General features: G+C 50.2%; 1 protein-coding gene across 9 annotated transcripts in view; it reads right to left on the minus strand.

Annotated features, from left to right (window-relative positions):
- IL16 (interleukin 16) overlaps positions 1-25,038 on the minus strand; it is a 118,243-nt gene that overhangs the window by 1,032 nt on the left and 92,173 nt on the right. For 8 of the 9 annotated variants that reach the window (XM_082388467.1, XM_082388473.1, XM_082388468.1 and 5 more), the window contains 10 exons: positions 23,718-23,835; positions 21,423-21,555; positions 17,360-17,447; positions 16,163-16,641; positions 12,449-12,599; positions 8,753-9,851; positions 6,831-6,999; positions 4,523-4,624; positions 1,971-2,229; positions 1,615-1,740 (listed from right to left, as the gene is read on the minus strand). In XM_082388467.1, coding sequence (XP_082244593.1) covers positions 1,615-1,740; positions 1,971-2,229; positions 4,523-4,624; positions 6,831-6,999; positions 8,753-9,851; positions 12,449-12,599; positions 16,163-16,641; positions 17,360-17,447; positions 21,423-21,555; positions 23,718-23,835 — 2,724 coding nt within the window. The remainder of the gene's footprint in view (positions 1-1,614; positions 1,741-1,970; positions 2,230-4,522; positions 4,625-6,830; positions 7,000-8,752; positions 9,852-12,448; positions 12,600-16,162; positions 16,642-17,359; positions 17,448-21,422; positions 21,556-23,717; positions 23,836-25,038) is intronic. The other variant, XM_082388472.1, reaches the window with a different exon arrangement.

Genomic DNA, 25,038 nt, shown 5'->3' on the forward strand with positions numbered 1-25,038 from the left:
GCTCTTTTACTGCTGATGTTGAAAGAAAATTTCCCATCTGTTTGACACAATGATATCTGCAAATATTTAATAAGAGTAAAAGATAATAGTGATGATGATCATAATAAAAAAATAGCTAGGGACTTCCCTGGCGGTCCAGTGGTTAGGGCTCCATGCTTCCATTGCGGGGAGCGTGGGTTTGATCCCTGGTCGGGGAACTAAGATCCCGCATGCTGAGAAATAAATAACTAACTAAATAAAATGGGCCAAGTACCTAAACAGACATTTCTCAAAAAAAAAAAATTAGCTAAAATATATTGGGCAATTATATATAACAGGCGTTGTGTTAACACTTGGCGTTTATGGCAACAGTCCTATGAGGTATGTATGCTCTGTTAGTATTCCCTTTTCATGTGGGAGGAAACCAAGGACTCAAGTAGCTCACACAAGCTCCAAAGCTGCTGAGTGCTGCAGCTGTAGAATCCACCTCCCTTGGTCCCTTACATCCCCATGTAAGCAAATGGGACCAAGATGGTGAAGGGACTTGCCCAGGGTCATGCTGCCATTAGTGGCAGAACTAACACTGGAATCCAGGTCTCTCGACTTTGAGCCCTACGCTCATTCCAAGTTGACCTTCAAAGTTAAAAAAATCTTTCGCAGAATTGGAGTCAACGTGGATTTCTGGGGAAGCTCCACGTGAGCCTTGGTCCGCCCCCTGGCTTTCAGCAGCTGTAACAGATTTCCCACTGATAAAACCAGTCCGCAGTGAGGCTCCTGGGGGACAGGGAGCAGAACTGAGAGGGCCTCTGGGTCCCAGTACCAAGAGCCCTCAGACGCACACCCACACCTCTTCTTATAGATAAGGAGCCTCAGGCCCACAAGGCAACAGTCACTCAGCAAGTTAGAAGCAGAGCTAGACCAGAGCCCAGGCCACGTGACCCCCTGTCCACAGCTCCTTGCTCTGTGACTCAGGGGGTCCAGCATGAGAGGCAGTGAAGAATCGGGGTGATTGCATGTGACAGCTGCAGGCCATTCATGGTTTTCACAGGAAAACCCAAGTGACCCCCCCACCAGAGGCTGGCTTGCTTCCCAATCCACGATGAACAAAATCTCAAAATTCTGAATAAAGGTAGGAGCTGACAGGTCCAGGATTAAGGTGACGTGAGTAAGGCTGAGTTGTGCACCTGGAAAGTCGGACTCTCTCTTTGTTTTACAGCCTGATATTTTGTTCATTGTGGACTTTTTGAATTAATTTCGAGTTTTAAAAATACTGCCCTGAAATAGTATGTATCTTGATTACTGAATATTTCGGTGCCGCCTTCAATTTTGCACCCGCCTTCAATTTTGCAAGTGCCTCACTTGCCTCACCCTAGCCCTGGCCCTGCCAAGCTGAACCAAGCCCAGGGCTGGGTTACGTACAAGGACCCAGTAAAATAGGGGGATTAAGGGGATGTCTGAGCCAAGGAGAACAGGGAGAAAAAGCAAAGTGGAGTCCTTAACAGGCTTGCCTGCCTCCCAAAAGGGCCTGGGGTTGCGGGAAACCGACATGGCCTAGAAGGTGCTCAGAAGCCTTTGGGGGGCCTGGCCGGACACCCGCAACTGGAGCGAAGGCTGAGAGGCAGACGCACACCGCACCTTTGAAGATCCTGTTAACTGTCAGAGGCTTGTCCCCTTGCAAGGAGCCCTTCCCTCCTTCCAGACTGAAGCCCAGGCCTGCAGAGGTCTTCTCCAGGGTCACTGTGCAGACTGTGGCCTCTGTTGCTGAGAAAACACAGGGGGACTGTTAGCGATGCTTTCAAGTGAGCCTGGCTGATGCTCCCGGCAAGCTTGTGCATGTGTACGGATAAACCCAGCCATGCGTGCCGGGGGGCATACAAGGCAGGCCACGTGTTCTGGGGGCCACAAACGACTGCGCAGCCCTGCCGGCATGGGCCTCACCTGTCCAAAGGTGATGTGGCCCACGGGGCTTCCACCATGTGGGGAGAACTTACAGGAATCTATGGAAACGTCACTGGCCACAGAGGCTGAGGCTGCAGAATCTGTGGAAGAGTTGAGGTCGGGCGTGGTCTCCGGGGTTGGCTTCCTTGTGACAATCACGGCTTGCTTGGGGTCCCGAGCTTGGCGAAGGATGGCCAGAGCATCATTGTGTGTGGCCCCTTTGAGAGACTTGCCGTTGATGGAGAGAACCTCGTTGCCCTTCTGAATAGTCCCTTCCTGGGAGGCCAACCCGTTGGGGAACACCCTGTGAACCTGAGCAAACCAAAGGAAGTCAGGAGCCAGGAATCACCATATCGGATCTGGATTCTTGCTGCAGGAGGACCTGAACCAGTTAGTCAAACCCAGCAGATCCTTAGGCCAAAGAAAATAAGACGAAATGTGTCCTAGATTAGGGCTGCTAGCCAGCATTCCCTCCTCCACCCAGACCAGAGATCATTAGCAAAAATGGCCAGATTGGCCCTCAGAATCCTTCCCAACACAATGTCCGAGACTATATCACTACAATCTTAGTTAACATTCAGTTAAAATCTTTTGCCTTATGTGCTCTACATCAGCATTTCCCAGGGTAATTTTCTTCAAGCACTGACTCTGTGCCATATTAATAGGTATTGTGTAAGAAAAGTTTCTGAAGTCTAAGAAAATTAAGAACATTGGATAAAACACAAGCTCTGAAAATGCCTACAGTTTAAAAAAAATACTAGAGACTCTACAGTGCTATTTGGCATGATAATTCTCTAAGAACAGGCCATATAATACAGTGATCCCCAGAAGTTTCAGCAAAGCATCCTTTTTTCCATAGAGAAATTCTCAGGCCCCATCTTCTGCAGAATGCAGAATTCCTATCCTAGGAAGTCTAGACATTTTTAAAACTCCTACCCTAGAAATTCTGATCCTTTAACTCTAGTTAAAAGGGACCATCGCCCACCCCCATTCCCTTTCTGAAAAATATGTGGGATTAAAAAAATCTAATGTCTTTGCCTCTGCCTTTTTAATGACGTAAATTCTAATGTGCTTAATTAAGAGGATTGAATGACAGCATGGATGGGCAATCACTAAACTGTGTTATGTGTTGTTTTGCTGTTATCATCTGAACAAGGTTCTTTGTTTCTCTAAACTGTTTCAGTGTTAGAAAAAGTCTTTTGTGGGGTCAGATGTGGTCAAAACCCCTTGGTTGTAAGACCCAAGTAGGAAGCAGAGTCTCTGCTCTGCATCTCAGTCTGTCCTCTATAAATGAAGCGGACACGCCACCAATCCCCCATCCTGAGGTGTGGGGAAGATGACTTGAACATGCCAGTGAGAGCCCAGCTTGCTCTTGGTCATGGACGGTGCTCAATGTTAGTTCTCTTTTAATGAATCTGGAAAGGAAGGGAAGCGCTCAAACACGGAAGGAGAAAGGGGAAGTCTGGTGCATATGATCAGCTGGTGTGTATTGCTCCTGGGTTTTGAGGCAGTGTCTCAGGGGTGGCGAGCAAATGGGGTGCAGAGAAGTCCCGACTCAAGGAAAGACCCACAGGTCCAACGTACTCTTCCCACAGGCAAGCTCTCTTTTCTTCTCTTCAAATAGAAAGCAAACTGCACCATCAGGAACGTCTTTATGATGCTCTGCTACGTGCTTAGTGTCAGAAACAGGTCCTCATTGGTTTTATGTGCTTTTATGCAGTAGAGAGCTTGCTTACAAAGAAGGAAGTTGCTGCTCACACACAACTGACTCTGAAGTGACCAATAGGAATGGGCCAAGTTACCACTGCCAAGGGGTGTGGTGTGTTTAACGCTGGCTGCTCCTGTGAGCTGGAGGGTTTGTTTTCAGCTGAGCAAGGGAGTTCAGATGAGTGCGCATGAAGGATATACTGAGACAACAGAGCCCTGGGGGTGACACCAGTGCACTCCGCTTTGGCGGGGTGGAGCGGCCATGTCGCAGCTGGGTCCGTGAAGATGGGATGACCAGAAACCATCTGGGTCAGGTGCAGGTAGCCTAAATCATGGGCAGAGGGCAGCGGCCAATGCTGATCAGACTGTGTGGACCAAGAAAACAGGGTCGACAGGGAAAGATGCAGGTGATCCAGGACCTCTGCCCTCCCCAGTCTTACCCCGGGCTCTAGTTGGTCCTGAGAGAACAAGAGGCTCGACCGTGAGATCTGAAGCCTCATGTGCATCCTGGGTTGCGCTGTGCAGTTCCAGATCTTTCCCGCTGGGCCCCATTGCCCTCAATCAACCATCAGATCTGCTTCGCAATCGTCCATGTTAACATCCCCAATCTCCCAGTGGGCAAACCCAGGAAAACAGCCTCCCGTACAGGACCTGCCTTCCCAAGGGCTCTTTCTGTCCAGGTGAGGCCTCTTTCCATCTAGGTGTGCTATGCTACATATCACAGCCAGGTCTTCAATCCTGGCTGTAAAGCTTCTTGAAAAGGATCTTAAGCTCCTGCCCTAACCTCACACCCAGTGGCCTGGGGTCATGCATTCCTCTGATCTCTCCTAGTAAGTGTGCCCCCCTCCCAGGACCATCACCTCTGGCTCTGACGCGCCCCCATGGCTGGGCCACTCACCGTGATCACCTTGTTTTCTAGATCTGCTCCTCCTGCCAAGCTGAACCCAAGGCCAGCCCCTTCCTCCTTGTGCAAGATGGTAACATGGATGTTGTCTAATTGCTGCAGAACGAAATATATATATTAAAAAGCATTTTACTGCAACAGCGTGAACAGTTTAACAAGTGTTCCAACATCAGGCTGATTCGTTCTCAAACCCCAGCTTGGCCACGCTCCCAGGTATGTCAGACCCATTTCATCATTTGTAAAGAGAAGACTATATTTTCTGGAGTCATGGGAAGCTCAGAAGAAAAAAAAAATGTGCATAAGGCAACCAATAGAGTTCTTTTTCTCTCCTATTCACGCAATCCACATCCACATTTGTATGGAGACAGGGCTGGGTGCTACTAAGTCAGCTGGAAATCCCCGCGTGTGAGATAAGACAGCTCTGGCACTTGGGCGTGGGACAAGATGAGGTCAGCCTGTAGGACTCTGGGTCAGCAGAGCTGTGGGTAGCACTGTTTTGCAGAAGTTGGCTGCTCTATCTTTACACCTGCTGCTCTGTGTGGCACAGCAGCTGCATGAAGGAGCCCAGCTGACTCCTTGCCCTAGAACACACATGCGTGCACACACACACACACACAGACACACACACACACACAGACACACACACACACAGACACACATACAGACACACACAGACACACACAGACACACAGAGACACACACACAGACACACACACAGACACACACACACACACACACACACACGAGCCCACCCAGGCACACACAGTACTTCCCGGCCTGCACCTGGGCTCAGCTGGAGCCAGAACAATCGCTCTGCAGTGTCTAAAGTCAGAGACCCTCATTCCGGTCTCGATGGTGGAGGGGTCTCAAATGCAAATGCATACAGGACCCAGGCAGATCACTTAAAAGAGCAAAATGGGCAGATGTGAGCGACAGGAACTGCAGAGAACTGAGAGCACATCTGCTTAAGAGGACCCACGGCTACATAGGAATGCAGACCCAGTGCTACAAGATCATTCGTTCCTTTTATAAAAAGAGAGCAGCCAGAAATCCAGGTTTTGATTCAGGTTTGATAATATTTAGAATATAATACTTTTTTAAAAAGCACCATGCAGACCACATAAAATATACCTGCAGGCTCTCGGGCCACCAGTTTGTGCCTTAGCGCAAGGGAATAACCTTATGTCAAAGAATTCGCTTTCTCTGGCACCACCAGAGCATCTGCTGCGCAGCTGGCTCTATGATCATTTGACCTGGAGTCCCCAAGACCCAGGAAAGATGAAGGGATGAATGGACCTCACTGTCCCGCCTCTACGCCAGCACCGGCCCAAATCTCCCAAATTTTACCCAAGTGTCAGCTTACTTGCCCTATAAGAGCCCTTTGTCAAATTGGAAAGCAAATACTGTCCCAGGAACACCCCAGGCAGGACCGCTCTTTGTATTTTACACAACAATTTTGCCTCTGTTATTTCATTTGAATTAGGCCCTGGGGATGATGGTCCCAGTGCACATGTGATGAGTGAGAGCCCCAGAGGATGAATCCCGGCCCGGGGCATCTTGTCAGACTCACGCATACCCTGGATCTAGGGAACACCAGCTATGGTGCCTCCTTATCCTCTCATCCCAGTCTGGATGATTCCAGCATAAAAAGTCTGCATGGACTAGGGCAGCCCGGGCGGATGCAAGGCCCGTGAGCCCGTGCTCATCTGAGCTGAATGGGCCTCAGCTCTGCCTGACCACTTCCTCTCCACGCACCTTTGGGTCGTGCTCAGAAGGCATAGGGGAAGCGGGACTTTCAGAATGACTTGACTGAAGTGTGGGAACCCTTACGAGCCCTGGGATCAGTCACTTCTCGGTGTGCAGGGCAAGTCTTCAGGCAAGAGATCAGAACTTGCAATGGACGGCTTACTTCCACGCAGCATCTCCCTGGAGATGGGCAGGCAGCCCGCGGGACGTGGAAAGAGCACGGAACGTGGAGATAGAAAACCTAGGCTCTGCGACCTTGAACCTCGCCTTTCTCATTTATTAAAGGGTCAAAAAGATACAATAAGTCTATGATTGAAAGCACTTCATGAGCTACAAAGCTCCCTACACCGGAAGGTCTTACTGTGGTCCAGTGATACAGCGCCCTTCTGCCCCGGGCAGGATACAACCCGAGTCTGGTGTCAGCCCCTGGGAACTGCCTTCTCGACCTCAAGGAGCCCAGGGCAACGTGCGCTGCTTCCCCTCCGGCCCACCTGAGGTGACCACGCTGCTTATAGCAAGGCCTTCATCTCTTCAAGTGATTATAAAAGAAACCTACCTTTAATGTTGCTTCATCCAGAACCTTCACTTCCTCTATGAGCTTCTTTAATTCCTCGGAGCTCAGCAGGGAGATAACTGATTGACCAGACTGAGGAGTGCAGTGGTCTGAGTCGTCGGCTTCCGTGGGCTCACCGAGACCCTCTGTGTATTCTCTCAGCTCTGAAAGGCTTTCATAGGGAGGACCCGCACACGGTATGAATCATGATATTAATAAGAGCTAACATCCTTAGCATAATTACTCTATTCCAAGATGGTGCTAATGTTCATTCTATTATTTGGTGCAACAAATCCACAAATAGATACCAGCATCCCTCCACTACAGAGATGAGGAAATTGGGGCTTAGGGAGGGGGAATAACTTGTCTATGGTCACGTGGTTATGAGAGGCCGCGATCTGGGACTCGAAATCACAGATCATGGTGTGTCTGACTCCAAAGTCTGTGTTCAAAACCTCAATACGTCACCCCAGAGTATAACTGATGCTTTGGACAAATCTGCACCTAGATGGCCACCAAGACTGATGTCCTTTCACACACACACTCACCTTGGCCTCCTTCACAGATGTTGTCAGCACCTGCCTATCCTACCTTAGCACCTAATCACTACAAATGGTGCCCACTTAGCTAGCAGCTGGCCTTCCTTTTTCTTTTGAACTCATTTTGGTACCTGTAGCTATTTTTTGCAATGACACTTCATATTTTGCATGAAACTGTGGTTTGGGTGATAGGGATCATTCCTTCCTCTGATTGACAGATCTTTACTGCTAAAAGGTGGAGGGGGTCTCGCAGCAGTAAATTCTAACGGTGAGCCTTGCAGTTCCAGAAGAAGAACAGACTCTCAGCCAGAAAGAGCAAGCTCCTGGGAAGCCTAAATATTAAAGGCTACGATTCTACCACTGACCAGCTCTAATGCTTGAGTTGGTCTGGCTCTTCAGGCCCCTGACCCGGGTGTGTCTTGGTGCAGGGGTCCCCAACCCCCGGGCCGCACAGCAGGAGGTGAGCAGCGGACGAGCAAGCGAAGCTTCATCTGCCGCCCCCCATTGCTCCCCATCGCTGGCATTACCGCCTGAACCTCCCCCTCCCCCCGGGTCCGTGGAAAAATTGTCTTGCACGGAACCGGTCGCTGGTGCCAAAATGGTTGGGGACCGCTGTTTTGAAGGATCGCTCCTGTTCCCTCACAGTAGCTGGCACCTGATAGAACATCACAGTAGCTGGAACCTGATGGAACATCTGGGTCAGTGAGTCTCAAACATTTCTCAGCAATATAAGAACAATACATAATACTGATCAATACACAGTTGTTCTGATTCAAGAGGGAAGACTGAAGCCCAGCCCTGCAGCAGGAGCTCTGGGGCATTGCTGGGAGCCCCCCACACCCCCGGTTCTGTGGAGCAGGTCTTGCCCAGCTCCTAATTTCAACTGAAGAGGAAACCGAGGGGGAGTGTGGAAGGAACCAGCTCGTGGTCAGGGCGTCAGTGTGGGAGACGGGACTGGGCCTCAGATGTCCGAACTCCCACTCCAGGGGGCTGAACCCTTGTGCAGAGTACAGGTGGATTTCTTTGGAGAGAGGGAGGTAGCAAGAACCCCCAAGGGATCATCTCCTGGCCTCGTTCTGGTCTTCCTGGGCAATGGCCGGATATGTCCAAGGTGCAGTAGTTCCAAATATGCACCTGTAATTCACCAGGGGGCCAGTTCTGTCCCCCACCTCCCACCCCTCCCAAGGCTGAGTGTTGTGAAAACTCCTTAATACAGAAGGCAGAGGTGTGACACACACACACACACACACACACACACACACACATGCGTGCATAAAAGAACAGGTGGAACAATCCTTTAGCAAACCTGAGCGATTTTTTACAAGACATAGAGGATTATAAGAGGAAGAAAGACAAGAAAGGTCAACACTGGGCAGAGACACTCACTTGAGCGAGAAGCCCGTGTCCGAGGCAGGAGCTTCAGCAGAACTATTTGCGGCAGGATCTTCACTGGACGCCGTGGGGGGCGACGCCCCTTCCTTGGGGCTGCAGGAGGTCTGGCCACAGGAGACGGAAGACGGGAGGCACAGCAGGGACTTCATGACAGCCGATGACACCTGGCTGCTGATGGAGTAGAGTTTACTGGTCTTTTCATCCAGTGGCTTCATCTCACAGGACTGGGTCCTGCTCAGGGGGAAGCTCCGTGCCCGCTGGCTTGGCATCTTGACCCCTGGGCCTCGAGAGCCCTCCATCTGCGTCGCCAGCAGCCTTGAGAGAGGGTCGGGGTCAGAGGAGAGGGTTTTCTGACCGGGCTGCTGTCCTGGGGGAGGGGTCGCCGGCACACCGGGGTCGCTGGCCTCCAGGGCTAAGAGGGAGGCTGGGGGCAGCTGCTCTGGCTCTGGCCGCTGCTGCTTCACGGTGGGGGGAGCCCCTCGCCCTGAGACACCAGGAGCCCGAGCAGCCTGTCCTCCCTCTTGCTTTCCAGGAGGTTTTGCTGCCTCCCCGGAGGAGCTGGAGGGCTGGAGGCTCAGTCTCTGGGCTCCTTTGTCAGGCCGGTGAGAGGAACCAAAGGTTTCAAAGGAGCTGATCCTTTGCTTGATGGAAGAGGAGGCCCGTAGGGGTGGCCCGGGGCGCTCCCTGGAGGTGGGTGTCGGCTGGCTGGGGGAGGCTGTCTCTGGGGGCTGCCCTGGGGCACGATTCCTCAAATCTTTCAAGCTTTGGCGAAACCAGGCGGGCTTGGGGGCCACTGGAGGACCCTTCTTCACGGTGCTGCCGTCTGCCGACTTGTAAACTGTGGGACTGCCACTGGTGGTGTCCAGCTTGGGCACAGTCCCATCTGGGTGGCCCTGAATCCCATCTTCCTCACCCAGCGTGACGACGGGCTGCAGTGGCGTGTGGCTATGATTCTCACTCATGACGGGGCTAAAGAGATTTTTGATGCAGTCAGAAATTCTAACCCAAGGGTCTTCGGCGGTGATATCAAGAGTATAGTCCATCCGAGCCTGCCTCTTAAGCAGTGGGTGTTTTATCGGAGACGTTGGCGTCACTGGGGAGCAGAAAGAAGGCCAACGCTGTGCGTTACACCTGATCGTGAGTTTTCTTCCTAAGTTCTAGTTTCAAAGATGAATAGCAAGGATTCTAGAGGAGACGATAAGCGGAAGTGGTGGATCCCTGGTTTGAGCTGCTACCCCAGGTGCTATTACCTGGCTAAGTGTGAACAGGCAGGGACACAGAACCAGAGGACCAGAGGTGTGAGTTAACTACACAGCATCCCAGCATTTTAGAGCTAGAAGGGTTCGCATAGAATACCTAGTCTGATCGCGGACGTTGTATGATTGAGGAACCCAACATTCATAAGGGTAAGGGGTCTTCTGTTGGCAGAGCCAGGGTGAGACCCCCCTGTCTCCTGATTCCCCACTTTCGTTTTCTTTCCACTGTACTAAATAGCCTCTTAGATAACTCAGTAAAACTTTAAAGGCAAAAGCAATTCTCTTACCTTTTAAACTTTTAAGCCAAGGGTCACAAATTGGCAGCCGTATTTGGTTTGGACCACCATGTCATTAGAAAGCAAAAGTGGGCCTGCACACCTTCAGACGGGGCACACCCCAGCTCTACGCAGTTACAGCCCTCACCCTCACCAGGTCAGCATTTCACACATGAAAGCATCCATCTGGTCCCTGAAGTCATGTGAGTTTGCTACTCTCCCTACTCAAAGAATTAACCAGCTTGCTCAGCAAAGGAGCATCCCTCCTACCTAAAGAGCTGGTGAGAGGGTCCCAGGTAGAAAGAAGCTCTGTGACAACGATTCCCAAACTTGGCTGGCACATCGGAATCTGGAGGACCTAAAGAATACTGATGTCCAGCCCTGGGTTCTGATTTAATACACCTGGGATGCGGCCTGGGCATTGGTGTTGGAGCAGCCCCCCAGGTCATTCCAACCTGCTCTATCAGGCACGCCCAGTCAAGTTCAGCCCCTCACCACTGGTGGGGAGGGGAGCACATGGAAGTCTTTCTTGGAAGCCAGTCTTGAACAAGCCAGAACAGGGGAGTCTGCCCGGACTCTTTCCCAGGAACAGAGGGAGGCCGGCCCCCAAGTCCTGCACAGCCAAGAAGCCAAATAGATGCGTGGCCCTTGGGTCACCCCAGGTCTGATCTCTCCCTGGTTAGGAATATGCTGCTCTGGGTCCACGCTCTGGGGGATGCTTGGTATCAGAATGCAACCCAGTTTAAGGAGGGCTGATTCCTCCTGCCCCTGGTCTCAACGCCAGCCCTCAAGGTATGCAAACCATGCAGAGCACTAAGCCTTGAAGATGCCAAAGAGACCTTCTGCATCACCCCAGAGGCCAGGGTGGTTAGTACTGACTCCGGGGGCTTTACCAAGTGAGTCCAGCCCCCTCAGCCTGGTTCTGCATTTACATATTGCTCTGCTGCAGGGCCTGTCGTAAGACTCAGTAGTCAGACGTGCTACAGGAGAGCCCTCTGCAAACTGGGGTGAGGAGCTCTTGCCAGTAGAACACCAAGTCATTCCCTGGCAAGTTCCTCAATTGGGATGACTCAGGGGAGGGACGGGGAGGAGGAGGAGCCTCCAGTGGTAGGGCCCCTGCTCTGGGTGAGACGTGCCAGCTATTTCCATTCATAATGTCCCTTAACCTCTGAGAGCCTTCCGTGTGCTTTTCACGTAGTGTTTCTCGAACAGGTCGAGTAATAAACATGTAGGTTTGTAACCTACATGGTTATTACCTTGCCACTGCTGGGAGCTCCTTGATGGCAGGAGCTGGTCTTTCTTCTTTCTCTCATTCTCTTTCTCTTTCATTCTCATATCTTCTCTCTCTCTCTCTCTCTCCCCCTGTCTCTACCTCTATCTCTATCTCTTCCTCTCCCTCCCTCCCTCCCTCCCAAGAAGCTAGCACAGGGCCTCACGAAGCCAGCACTCAGTACGCGCTTGCTGAATTGAATCACATGTTGGGCTGCTGTGTGATTTCCCGCTTGCTGATGAGTGAATTGAGGCTCAGAAAAGTACAGAAAGTTGCCCAGAATCACATTCGTGAAGGACAGAGCCAGGTTTCCTACCCTGGTCTCCCTGACCCCAAGTCCGATGCTCTTTCTAGCAAAGCTCTGCATAATCAACTCATGTCTTAGCACTTCCAGGGGCACCATGTGGGCACACCCCTTCCATCCACGCCCCCCCACCCCCCGCAGGAGGCAGTGACCACCAGCAACATGCTGTTTATTCCTCCCTCTCTGACCCCGCGTTCCCAGACTTGGAAATGCTGAATGCAGCTTACTAGAATGCTGTCACCCTAGAGGGAGCAGCTGCTCACTGTAGTTGGGTGGGCGTGTCCTGGACCTTTTCCCGAGGGCCCCTTTCTCCAGCTGACTGTCTGGATTGGCCCGAGTTCCCCCTGCATCCCCCGCCCCCATCACAGCATCACAGATCCAGCCAGGAGGTTCCCACCCTGCACAGCAACCCCACGGTCCTGCAGTGCCACCGCCTCAGGGGACTCCTGACCGTTCATCGGCCCAAGTCCAGCTGTCGAGTTGTGCAGAACCCTCCAATGCTCTGGGCAAACTCACGTTCTTCCCTTAGCACTGGACCTTGATCCGGAAGTTCCTTCCTCCTGGCAGATCTAATTGCAAACCTACCTGGGCTGGCTCCTCTCCTCCCCGGCTGGCCCTCTGAGGAGGACGTCGTCTGCGGGCCGACGGCAGGTCCTGGGCTGCAGGCAGTGGCGCGGGGGGTTCTCCCTGCTGCGCCTTCCCGCACAGGCAGTGGTGGCAGTACTTCGCTGGCTTCCTGTGGTGTAAACAGGAAGCAAGACCGTGTCAAAACGGTAGCCTCCAGCTGTGAGAAGGCAAGGCGCACTTTGATTGGGACTGGAGAGCTGACGTTGAGATGCTTTAATGAGAAGTTCAGCGGCCCTGTCAGTCAAGGGCCTTTCCTCCACTGTGGTGCCTGCATGGCTGACCCAGAGAGCCGGCACCTCCTGGAGGCCCAGAACATCCCTCTGCTTCCCACGAGCCGGTGTCCAGAACACGGGCTCAACCTATTGACATATGTGAAGATCCTGGGCTCTCTGTGACAGGGAGAAGAGGCTTGGGAGTGGGGACGGGGGACTGTCACTGCTTCATTTACCACTGCATTCTGCCAAACTACCCCCCGTCCCAGGGGGGAAGAGAACCAGGCAAAGAACTGCCCTCTAGTCTTCACTAAGTTAAGGTTAGAACACTTGGAGGAAAACGTGTCTATCGCTTTCTACATTGTGATTCATTATCCAGTTATTTAGAAAGCATGCTGCAAAGGATGACAGAGACTCAGGACCTGTGCCATCACTTCCCTTTGCAGCCCCCAGAGTGATATTATCATTCTAGGGCAGAATCGTTTTCCCCACTGAGCCTGAATGTGGACTCAGGCTCCTTCACAAACCAGCCTAGGGATGAGATGGATCAAGCACCAAGTAACCATCCAGTGCTTGACTGGAGTTTGGGTTTTCGTACAGCATGAAAGAGATGCTGTCAGGGCCCAGAGGAAGCAGCCAGCACCAGTTCTGTCCCAGAGAGGTGCTGACGGCTTCCCAAGAGAAGTGCTTTTTGTCTGGTTCTTGAGCAAAGGGTAAGAATTTTCTAGGCAGAGAAGCTGAGGAAGAGTATTCCAGACACATAGACATACACAGTAGAAGGAATAAGCAAAATACCAACCCAGAAAAAAAAAAAAAAAGGCAGACATCATCAAAATGATGCTGCCTAAATTTTTCTGCAAGGGAAATACTCTGCCATGCTGCCGTGGATGGCATCTGTGTTCTGCTCATTCCAGGGTCAGGTGGAATGACGGCCTGGCTATTTGACAAGGCTGCAGGCTTCCTCCCAAAAAGAAGAAAGGAAGGAAGAACAAATGCACCATTTGGGACTAAAAAAGACATTGAAAATGTCTGTGGCCTGAGATTTAATACCTACTTTGTCAATAAACATTCTTTAGGAATGAAAATTCTACAGAAGTTAGAAATATGTTCACAAAGCATTGCCCCAGCCCAAGGTCCCTAGTGTAGAACTGAGTCTAGGGAGGCATTTTGGAAATACTGGGAGACTAACGAACTCAAAGGAATCATTGCGCTTCTTGAACGAGTCCTTCGTAAAAGCAAGGCTTGGCCATGGCATTAGAAGCTTAAAATATTAGACTGACGGTATCTAAGACACTCATCAGCAGGAAAAAATGATATGTGGCTGAAATTTAATTTCACCCAGTTGGAACTCTGAAAGGTGAGGTGACGCTTGTCTATATCCATGATTGGTTGACACTTTCATAGGCCGATGCTCTGGGTACCAACCACAGTCATCAAAGCAACTTTGCATCTTGGAACAGACACAGATGTGTTTTGTCTTTTCATCAACACACCTGATGTTGCACCCTCTTCATGGGAGTTGTTATTTTTTAATTAGCTCCTGAAATAAATTTGATTTTACTTGAATTTTGCTCTAAATAGTATTTCCTGGCACAGTGCTTGGTGAAAGAAGGAGACAGAAGGGAAAGAAGGAAAGAAGACAGAGATGTGGACTTAGGGGAGAAAGTGATTTTTAACCACAAGTGATAGTTCAAGCTGATTTTCTAGAAGGGAGAGGACTGGTCTTCTGTTGAAGGGAATACCCTGAAGGTCATTTTGGTAGTGAAAGTTAAGTCCCCTTGAGTTACAGTAGATGAAAAAGATTTGGGGGTTGTAATAAAAGCTTGAGAAGGGTCTTGAGACCCTGGAGAGAAAAGACTGGGGGAGGGGGAGGTGGGGGGACAGAGAGAGAGAGACACACAGAGACAGAGAGAGAAAAAGGAGGAGGAGGAGGAGGAGGTGGAGGGAGGGAGGGAAGGATGGGGAGATGTTATGCACTGGGGCCAGGGAGAGAAACACCCAGTGAGAAATCCCCAGGCATGGTGGTGGAGATTTTTAAGAATGACGTGCAGCAAACAGCCCCCTGTTTTTGCTGTGCTATAATCCTTTCTCTGTACCCCCAACGCCCAGGAAAATAATGTGGTGTTGGTTGTGCTTTTGTAAAAGGCTGTAGAAGGGTCTGTGGGCCACGTGGGACAAAGCAGAAGGTGGGAGGATGCAGGCAGGAGCGACGGATGCTGAAGAGGCAGCACAGCGTGGCAAAGACAAGGGACTTCTGCTTGCAGCAGATCTCCTTCTTCTGCGGAAGAAGAAGAAGGAGGTTTGAAGCAGGAACCCCGATTCCTCCTCCAGCAGCCTCACTTGGGGAGACTCCCCTGCCCCATATCTGGTCCAACCCGGCCAGGTGGCCCAAGGGCATCACTGGGGCAGACCTGCTCTGGCAAATCCGCTCCTTTTCTGGGTCTCCAGGAACAAAGTAAAAAGCCTGGCTTCTCAGCCTCTCTGTTCCTAGTTTGCCCTCCTGGACTTATAGGGTCTCAGGCTCGAAGGAAAATGAAATGTTTGCTTAGAAAGGAGGAGCAGGGGAACAGATCCACTTCAGCAACTCCATCATGAATTGCTAACCAGCCACATCCTGCCGGCTCTGCAAAACTGTGCTTCCTCTTCAGTAACCTGGCTTCCTCTCTCTTCTTCACTCTCACCCCTCCTACTCAATAGCTTCCTCCCTGGGGTTTCTTACTCCTGCTGAACTTTACCAACCCTCCTTTACAGATTGTTAGAGGGGATTCCCAGAGGCCCCAGTTCCACCTGCCCAGAGAAGGCAGCTGTCGGGGAAGAAGTGAAAGACAGCGTAGCCTAGTGATAAAGTGACCCACTGGCAACGTGGCCTTGAGCAAGTCCCTCGGTTTCCTCTTTGCATGAAGGGTACCCTCATCCCCAGGTGGTTGTCAGGCTTAACTGAGACAAAGCACAGCGCCTGGGCATAAAAACGGCCCAAGATGTAGAAGCTGCCTGGCCGTCAGCCTGCCTTCCCGCAGGGGAGTGGGATGGCAGGACATGGAGGTGTTTAGGGGTGTGATGGAAGAGCCAATACAGCAATGAACACCATCATGCCCGAGAGTCTGTTAGGCATCCACTTGGTTGGTTCCATTTAATCCACATGTTAGCCCGTGGAGGGAGCCCCTAAACTTGGCCCCAATTAACAGATAAGAAAACTGAGGCTTAGAGAGCTGTGAAAACAACCCTGAATTCCAGCGTGTAATGGATGGGAACACAGAAGCCAATCAACAAGACTGGGGCTTCAGGTGAGATCTGCCGAGCTTCAAACCTCTCCTTCCGCAGTCGGCCCTAAGCTTGAGCCCAGCCTCTTCTCTCTGATGGAGGAGAATCCTCCTTCGCCCATGGCTAACGCTCTGCGAATGCTCAAGATCAACCCTGCTTGGCACGGGAGAACGCTCAACCCATCGGACACCACTCTTACCTGGCCACAGGTGGGCAAGGTGTGTCCAGAAGGGCGCAGGGAGTCCTCTCTCTCTTCTAGACTCTTCTGAGGGTCACTGTCACTTTTAAAGTATTTTCTGGGTGGAGGCTTGGGCTTGGAGGACGTAGGCTTTCTCACCAAAATCTCGAAGGATTTCTTCAGTCTCAGTGGCGGGTGGCCGCCCTGGCTCTCAGGGAGGGGCGGGCTCTCCTGGGGTGGCCTGGATGATGCCCCAGGAGGCACCCCTGGCTCCGGCCCCAGGGGCAGGCTGGGGCTGTGCGTGCTGACTTCCAAGTCGGAGGGCGGCTGCTCTCCGCCACTGCTGGGACTGCCCCCGGGGGACCCCGACATGTAGCTGCTGTCACTGCTGGAGCGGATCATGACCTTCTGAGCCCTGCGATGCGGGGGAGCTGAGTTCTTCTCCCGGTCCCTCTCCAAGGTCGGCCGCCCGTGCCAGCTGCTCTCCAGCCTTTTGACACCTGCATTGGAAGCACAAGGGAACCTCCACACTTGGCCTTGCTCACAAGGTGAGCCGCGTGTGGCACGCTGCCTGCCCAGGCTGTCCGAGTCTCCTCCAAGGTCACTTCGGTTTGGAGCTCGGCAGTCTTGGGTCCGGTGCCCAGCACCAGTGACTTTAGGTTGGGAAAATCATTCAAACTCTCTGAGTCTCCATGTGATGGAGACTGAGATGCACCCCCTAGATGGCCCTTCAAGGAAGGGCTTGATGTCCTAGCTGTGCCGAGTGCTGATAGCAGATGGCCTGTAGCTGTCAGCCCCTCCAGGGACCGCCTCGGCTACAGAGAGCCACCTCGCCCGAGGGGCAGCCCATCTCCAAAGCCTGATGGAGATGGGGCTAGAAAGGCCCAGCCATTTCTGCCAACAGGACAAGTCTGATGGGCCATTTGAGCTCCAGGGGTTGGCGGAAGCTGTCTGGTGTTATCTCAGCTCAGCTCGTCCCTCTGCCCAGCCCTGTGACTCCCCTCCCCTTCCACAGGTGTGGAGCCCAGGATGCTTCTGAATAAACATCCTGCAGGCCAAACACCATCTCAGAGTCGGCTTCCGGGGGAACCCAGGCTCCCACACTCCATTTCCTCATCTGTAAAATGGAGATCCATTGGAGAGGGTGAGTTAATGGCTAAACTCAAAGCTTTCTAAGAAGACAAAGATACTGCAAATGCAAGTTCACTGTTTCCTTACCTTCCAGACTCCACTGATGCCTCTCCTTTCCAAACTTGACATTCTCCACAGCCTGGGCCACAGCTTCTTTGAGTTGCTGTTCAGAGACCTAGAAAATATCCATCACCTCCTCAAGCAAACAGTGGAAACTCTTGCATCAGGATCTGAGTCCTGTACCAGCTCCCAAGCTGAGCCCCTGGATTCTAGTTTCTTTCCTTCACACCCACTCTACAAAGAGCCAACAAATTCCATTTCCAAAAACACCCTGGGCATCAATGGTTCCCTAGTATCTTCTAGGTAAAGTCCAAACTCTGTCAATAATAGGGTTCCCAAGATGGCCCCTCTCAACTCTCCAACCTTCTCTCCACTACTTGCTGCAAAACTAGGCAAAGTTACCATTTCAGAGTTTACCTCTGGGAGCTATTCCATTCTTAAGGCTGTCATGACATCATCATCGTCATCATTACCAACAACGAAGACGTCATAACCATCACCCTAACCATCTTATTGTCACAGGTAATTAATCACCTTAGAGTAATAGTTAAAAGTATGAGTCCTGGAGCCAAACAGACTTGTGTTCAAGTCCCAGCGCCCCCATTTTCGAACTGCACACACTTGCACAGGGTACTTAACCTTCTAAACCTCAATTTTTTTTCTGTAAAATGATGACAACAATAGAACCTACTTCACAGTAAGAACAGAGGGTTTTAAGAAATACATTGTTTGACACCAAAAGCACAGACAACAAAAGAAACAAACAGATAAATTGGACAATGTCAAAATGAAAATATTCTGTGTATCAATCAACAAAGGGCACAATCAACAGAGTGAAAAGGCAACTCAGGAAATGGGAGTAGACATTTGCAAATCAGACTCCTGCAACTCAAAAACAGAAACAATCAACAATCCAAGTAAAACATGGGCAAAGGATTTGAATAGCCATTTTCCAAAGAAGATATACAAATGGCCAATAGGCATGTGAAAAGATGTTCAACATCACTAATCATTAAGGTAATGCAAATCAAAACCACCATGAGATGTCACTTCACACCCATGAGGATGGCTACTATCAGAAAAATAGAAAATGAGAAGTGTTGACTAGGATATGGAGAAATTGAAACGCTTGTACATTGCTGGTGAAAATGTAAAATGGTGCAGCCACTATGGAAAACAGTATGGCAGTTCCTCAAAAAAATTAAAAATAGAATTACCATATGATCCAGCAATTCTACTTCTGGATATATACCCAGAAAGAATGGAAAACAGGGACTCAGATATTTGTACACCTACGTTCATAGCAGCATTATTCACCATAGCCAAAAGGTGGAAGCAACCCAAGTGTCCATCAACAAATGAATGGATATACAAAATATGGTCTATACATACAATGGAATCTTATTCAGCCTTAGAAAGGAAGGAAATGCTGACACACGCCACAACGTGGATGAGCCTAAAGGACATTATGTTGTGTGAAATAAGCCAGTCACAAAAGGACAAATACTGTATGACATCACTTGTATGAAGTATGCAGAGTAGTAAAATCATGGAGACAGAAAGTAAAATGGTCATCTCCAGGGGCTGGGAGGTGAGGGGATGAGAGTTGTTTAAGGGGTAGAGAGTGTCAGTTTGGCAAGATGAAGAGTCCTGGAGATGGCTGGTGGTCATGGCTGCAAAACAATGTGAATGTCCTTCGTGCCACGCTTCATGTTGGACTCCACGCTTCAAAATGGCTAAGATGGGGGACTTCCCTGGCAGTCCAGTGGTTAAAACTCCGCGCTTCACTGCAGGGGGCGCGGGTTCAATCTCTGGTTGGGGAATGGAGATCCCACATGCCGCGTGCTGCGGCCAAAAAAAAAAAAAAAAAAAAAGGCTAAGATGGTAAACTTCATGTTAGATAATTTTACCCCCCCACAAAAAAATAATACTAAATAAATCATTAAAAGTGCTGGGCACAATTCCTGCCAAATGGTAAACTCTCAGTAGAAGAGATATACCCTCAACAGCAGTCCTGTAAGGTAAAGACCACACCCCCATTTCAGAGTTGAGGAGTCAGAGCCTCTAAGAGGTTAGATGAAGGTCCAAGGTCACTCAAAGTAAGTAGCAAAGCTGGGCATGAGCGCGGCATCCTGCTGCCTGTGTGTGTCCCTGGGTCTCCCCTGCCTCCAGTGCCTTAGCCTTTCTGCTGCTCCAAGCTCTGCCTGCCCTTCACGACCTGGTTCCCTTGGCTGAGCAGCTGGGGCCCTGACCCCCGCACGCCCAGGGCCCTCATCTCCTGTGGACGCTCTGTGTGGACGCCTCACCCCTCCAGCCAGAATGCAAGCCCCTCAAGTCCAGGGGCCACAGCTTCGCCCCGCTACCCTGCGTCCTCCTCTGCTGCTCTCTCGCCATGGTACTCCAGGGCAGCAAGAGGCACGGATCAACAAATTGAGACCCCTTTCTTTTTCTCTCCTCTTCTACTGCCCAGAGGTTTAGACAAGTTACTTGTTTACCTTAAGTGAGAAGTTCGCTTTCCTCCAGTGTGCTTATTGTCAGTGCTTAATAACTGAGCAGGGCTGGGTTTGAACCCCACCACACAGGCACATGTGGGTCTTGCCCATCATTCCATTCTCTGTCTTATCTCTGCTGGGAGTTTGGGAGCCCGCTAGTTAAGAACACAGGCTATTGTGGATTTAAATCGTCGTTTCTCCACTTCGTAGCTCCACCACTGGGCAAGTTCCTTTGTCTTTCTAAGCCTCAGTTTCCTCATCTAGGAATTGGAGGGGAAAATCATACCGACTTCAGAGGGATGTATAGCAACTAAATGCAATTGTATATGTCAGGTCTATGGCAAACCCAGCTGGTACACACTAAGGATGAAATAAATAGTGATGGTGATCATCACCAGGGTCCCCAAAGTCATCGCACCCACGCCCACGGCCGCACTTCTCGAGTCTTGCTCACACCTGGATCTCACTTACCCATCACTGTCAGTCCTAAATCTAATTGCCTACGGGCATCTCTAACTAAACTTCCCCCAGGCACCTCCATCTCTCTGTATCCCACACTGAGATCTTTCTCTTCCCTTCCAAGCCCACCTCCCTTCTCTGATTCTCTACTTCGGTGGTGGTGTTGCCATCACTCGGTCTTCTAATCTAATACTCCAGTCCTCCTAGGCTCCCCCCTCTCTTGCCCCAGAGCTAATCAGCCAACAGATCTTGTTGATTCTTCCCAGGCTGCCTCTTGTTGCCCCTTCTTCTCTATTCTCTTCCCACATCTGCTGTTTAGCTCAGGCCCTCACCATCCGTTTCCTTCCTCTGAAAAGCTCTGAGTTCCACCTACTCCATCCCGTCCTCTGCGTGCAATCAAAGGGTAAAAAAAAAAATCTGAACATGTTACATATAGAGCTAGAGGCGTCCCCTAGCTCCTCACCACTCACGGAATAAAATGCAAACACCTTAGCGTCCTGTGGAAAGCCCTTTGCCACGTTAACGCCAATGCCTCGCCAAACTCCATTCTCGATGCTCTCCTCCAGTCCCTACATCCCAGCCCAGAGAACCTACCCCTCTCCTTCCACGACAGGTCCCTTCACGACTCTGCAGCTTAACTTTGTGTTCCCACTGCCTGGAATGGCCTTCCGCAAATTCTTTGCCTGGAGAAAACTAACTTCTGATATTTCTTGCTTTCTCTCACCTTCCCTTCTGTATCCCTGTATTCTCATAGTACTTACCACTCTGTATTGCAATGATTTCTCTGTCAGTCTCTCTAGCGAGAACGTAAGCTTCTGGAGGGCAGGGCTGCGCGCTACGAGCTCACTTCTTCCTGTGTGCTCAGCGCCCGGGTCCAGACAGTCACATAGTGGGGACCCACTGGATGCATGCATGAGTGAATCTCTTCTATCTACTAGCAGGAACCCTGGGTCTATATTTTCCTGCCCTAGAGCCTGTTACCCAGCTGCAAGAGCTTCCCTGAGCTAACGCCGATCGCCTCTGTGTCTAGGAGTTTGTCAGAGGACGTCTCTGCAGACACTTGTTACGACAGACACTTGGTTCATTTGAGTCCTGAGAGAGTGGGCCTGGGAAGAAGAAGATGCCCAGCAGGGTGTCACCTGTGGGTCCGGATGTCGGCTAACCATGACGGGGACGGGGCCCGGGTTACAGTGACTCAGGATGGCGTAGACCTCATTGAGCGTCATGCAGTGCACGGGGCAGTCGTTGATTTCCACAAGTTCATCGCCACACCTGCAGAGGCATCAACAGGAAGCCATCAGCAAGCTCATCAGCAGGACCTGTGCTTTCCCGAGGTCCCAGTCCTGCCTGGGCTGTGTGATGAGACCTCAAATTCACAGCAATAAGGAGACCTCCTTCGCCCCCCGACTGAAACTCAGTACAGGGCCGACCAAAGCGACACATCGCACACCCCCTTCACGCATGACCACAAAGTGGGAGACAATGCATACCGAGTGGGGGGCAACATTCACGGAAGTTTGTAACTTTTTTCTGCCCTTTCCATTTAACTTAAGCTCGATCGAGATGGAGGGCGTCGTTTAACCAATGTAATGGATTAACCAATTAACCACAATTTAACTGCTCACATCCTCTCTTGGGGCTTCAATGTTCCCGTATGCAAAATGGTTAACAGGAAGAGCAGATGGGACGTGCTAAAAGGTAAAGAAGAAATAACTGCATGGGGGAGCAGCCAAGGTTCTTGCAAAAAGAAATAAAGAGGGAAGGCAATGGAATTCATTCTTGTAAGGTGGGAAATGGGGGAAAAAATGAGGCAGAAAAAATAAGGTTGCATCGATACACAGAGGATTTTGTACAATCCAATCCTCTTGCTTCATACATGGGGAAAATGAGGCAGAGAGGGTGACATTATCTCCTCAATAAGACGTCACTTAGGGATTAAAAAACTTTTTCTGGAAAGTGCCAAGTAGTAAACATTTTAGGCTTTGCAGGCCGTACCATCTCTGTGGCAACTGTGCAACTCTGATGTCATAGCCTAAAAATAGCAGCCTTAGACAACATGTAAATGAATGAGCATGGCTTTGTTTCAATAAAACTTTATTTAACAAAAACAACAGATGGTGGGCCCCCATTTGCCCTCCTCTGCCCTAGCTGGTTATCAGCAGGGCCAGGATTGGAAATCAGGTCTCCTGTGGCTGATTTCACACTTCCTCCTGCTGTGGTTGGCTGTCCCTTCCTTCTACATTTCTGTCACTGAGTTGGTTCCCCTTCTCCTTCTTGCTAAGAAAGTACACATTTTCACTGAGGTAACTGAAGACCATACAGCACCTGATGCCAAGGAAAGTGGAAGCTTCCAAAACAGTCCCTACCCAGCTGCAGGTCCAGGAGGGAAGACTCTGTCTAAAGATATTAGGACTAAGGCCATCACTCTGACTGAGCCACTCGGTCCCAGGTAACAGCACAGCAGCTCAGCAAATCAGCTGTCACCCTCCCGCCCATGACAGCAGCAAGCCCACCTCTAATTCGGAAGCTCCATCAAGATACCACCCTAAGCAGGGCTTGCATATATTGGCTTGGCCAAAAAGTTCGTTCGGGTTTTCCCATAACATCTTATGGAAAAACCCCAACGAACTTTTTAGCCAACCCCAATACTACAATGATAGGAAAACGTTTTAACATATGGCAAAACTCTCCTGATTCAGCAAAACCTAAGCCCAGTAGAAAAGATATACATGAAGATATACGATCTGGGATACATAAAAATATATCTTCTTATGCTATAGGAGAGAAGCTATATCGCACATGAGTGTTGGACTGAGTATAAAGTACTGTAACAAGTTAAACTGGAATAAAATGTAATTACCAAACTCAGATCCCTTGTTGAAAATAAAATTTAGATTTTTACTTCTCTTAGAAGTTATTCGTAAAAAGATATATGTGGAATGCCCGAAAATATTCTGTTTATGCTACCAAGAAATGGAGTTAATACTACTGATTTGCTTAGTAAGCTTCTTTTTCCATACAGACTGACTCCACAGGTAAACCTCCTTGAAGCTCCTATTTATGTCACTCTACAGTCTGTATTGTTTACATCTGAATTAAAGTATGTTTAACTTCATGTTTTCTGTTTCGGACTGATATTCTCTGAGACAATGCCTCTTACACTGCAACGTGCATACAAATTCCCGGGGATCTAGTTAAAATGCAGGTTCTGATTCAGTGGGTTGGGGAGGGCCCTGGGATTCTGCATTTCTAAGGAACTCCCAAGTGATTTCAATGCCGCTGGTCCAGGGACCACACTTTGAGGACAAAGGCTCTGAGCTCTCCCCGGATCATTCTAAATATCTTATCTCCCAGTCAGTCTCCTGATGCACTAAGGCATTCCTTCCCTCTGTTGTAAATCAGGGGTCTTTTCAAAAACAGAAATCAGGACATACCGGAGTCGTCCATCCAGATGCGCCACGGATCCCGGAGAGAGCGTGTGAATGAAAATGCCTGAGATGCACTGGAAATAGGGGACGCTGCACAGGCCGATTCCCAGCCCAACGCCAGCCTCTGGAAGGCAGAACGGGATGGGGGTGGGGGGACTGGTGACTGAGCTGTCCCAGGGTTGCACTAGTCTATTAGGTGCCAAACCTGTCCTGGGTTAGTTGGTGTCTCCTGTTCATTAATGCATTCATTCCACCCATGCTTATGGAGGAGCACCGTGAGTAGGCACTGCTCTAGGGTCAGCGACTAGTGACCAAGGCAGATGAGGATGCTAAGGCCAAGTAAGGAAAGGGAAGGAAAGAAGGGAGGGAGGGAGGGAGGGAGGAAGGAAGGAAGGGAAAAAAGGAAAAGGGAGGCAGAAAGGGAAGGAAGGAGGGAGGGAGGGGGCGGGAGGGAGGGAGGGAGGGAGAGAAGGAAGGAGGGAGGAAGATGTCAAGGAGTGATAAATATTATGCAGAGAATTAATAGGGAATGCACTAGAACACAAAAGGATGACCACTTTAGGGCTCAGCGAGGGCAACATTTAGGCTAAAGTAAGAATGACAAGAAGGAACCAGGGATGTGGTGATGAGGGCAGATCATTCCCAAAAGAGGTAACAGCTAATGCAAAGGCCCAAGGTGAAAGGAAGCAGGCCATGCTGCAGGACCAAAAAGGAGGCCAGTGTGGCCGGAACGTAGCCCATCACGGGGAGAGCGGTATGACAGGATTCAGGACAGGGAGGCAAGGGCCAGCTTAAATGGAACCTTGTCAACAAGGATGTGTCAGTGAAAGGACACTATTCTCCACTGAGAAGGAATGCCATAGGAGACTTATGAGCAGGAAGTGACATGGTCTAATTTCTATGTTCCCAAATATGACTGGCTGCTGGGAAAAGAAAGAGCTATGAAGGGTCAAGCAAGAATGGGAACAAGGAGAGCAGTCAAGAGGCTACTCTTCACCCAGCAGTGGTGACTTGGACTTTACCGCTAGTGAAATTGGAGAGAGATGGATATACACAGAACGCATCTTGAAGACAGACTTGCTGATGGATTCAATATGGGGATTTCATAAATTAAAATGAAGATAACTCGTAGAGATTTTTTTAGCTTGAAGAACTCTGAGACTTTTTGGCTTGAGTAACTGGGTGGATGATGATTTGATTTACCAAAACAGGATGCCTGTGGGTGACCAGAGTCATGAGGATGGCGACCAGGTGTGCAGTTTTGCCCCCGACACTCTTGAGATGCCTATGAAGTAGCCAAGTAGACATGGGGAGTAGATAGTTGGGT

Source organism: Balaenoptera borealis (genome assembly GCF_965194805.1).
Source record: "Balaenoptera borealis genome assembly, chromosome: 3".
Lineage (NCBI taxonomy): Eukaryota > Metazoa > Chordata > Mammalia > Artiodactyla > Balaenopteridae > Balaenoptera > Balaenoptera borealis.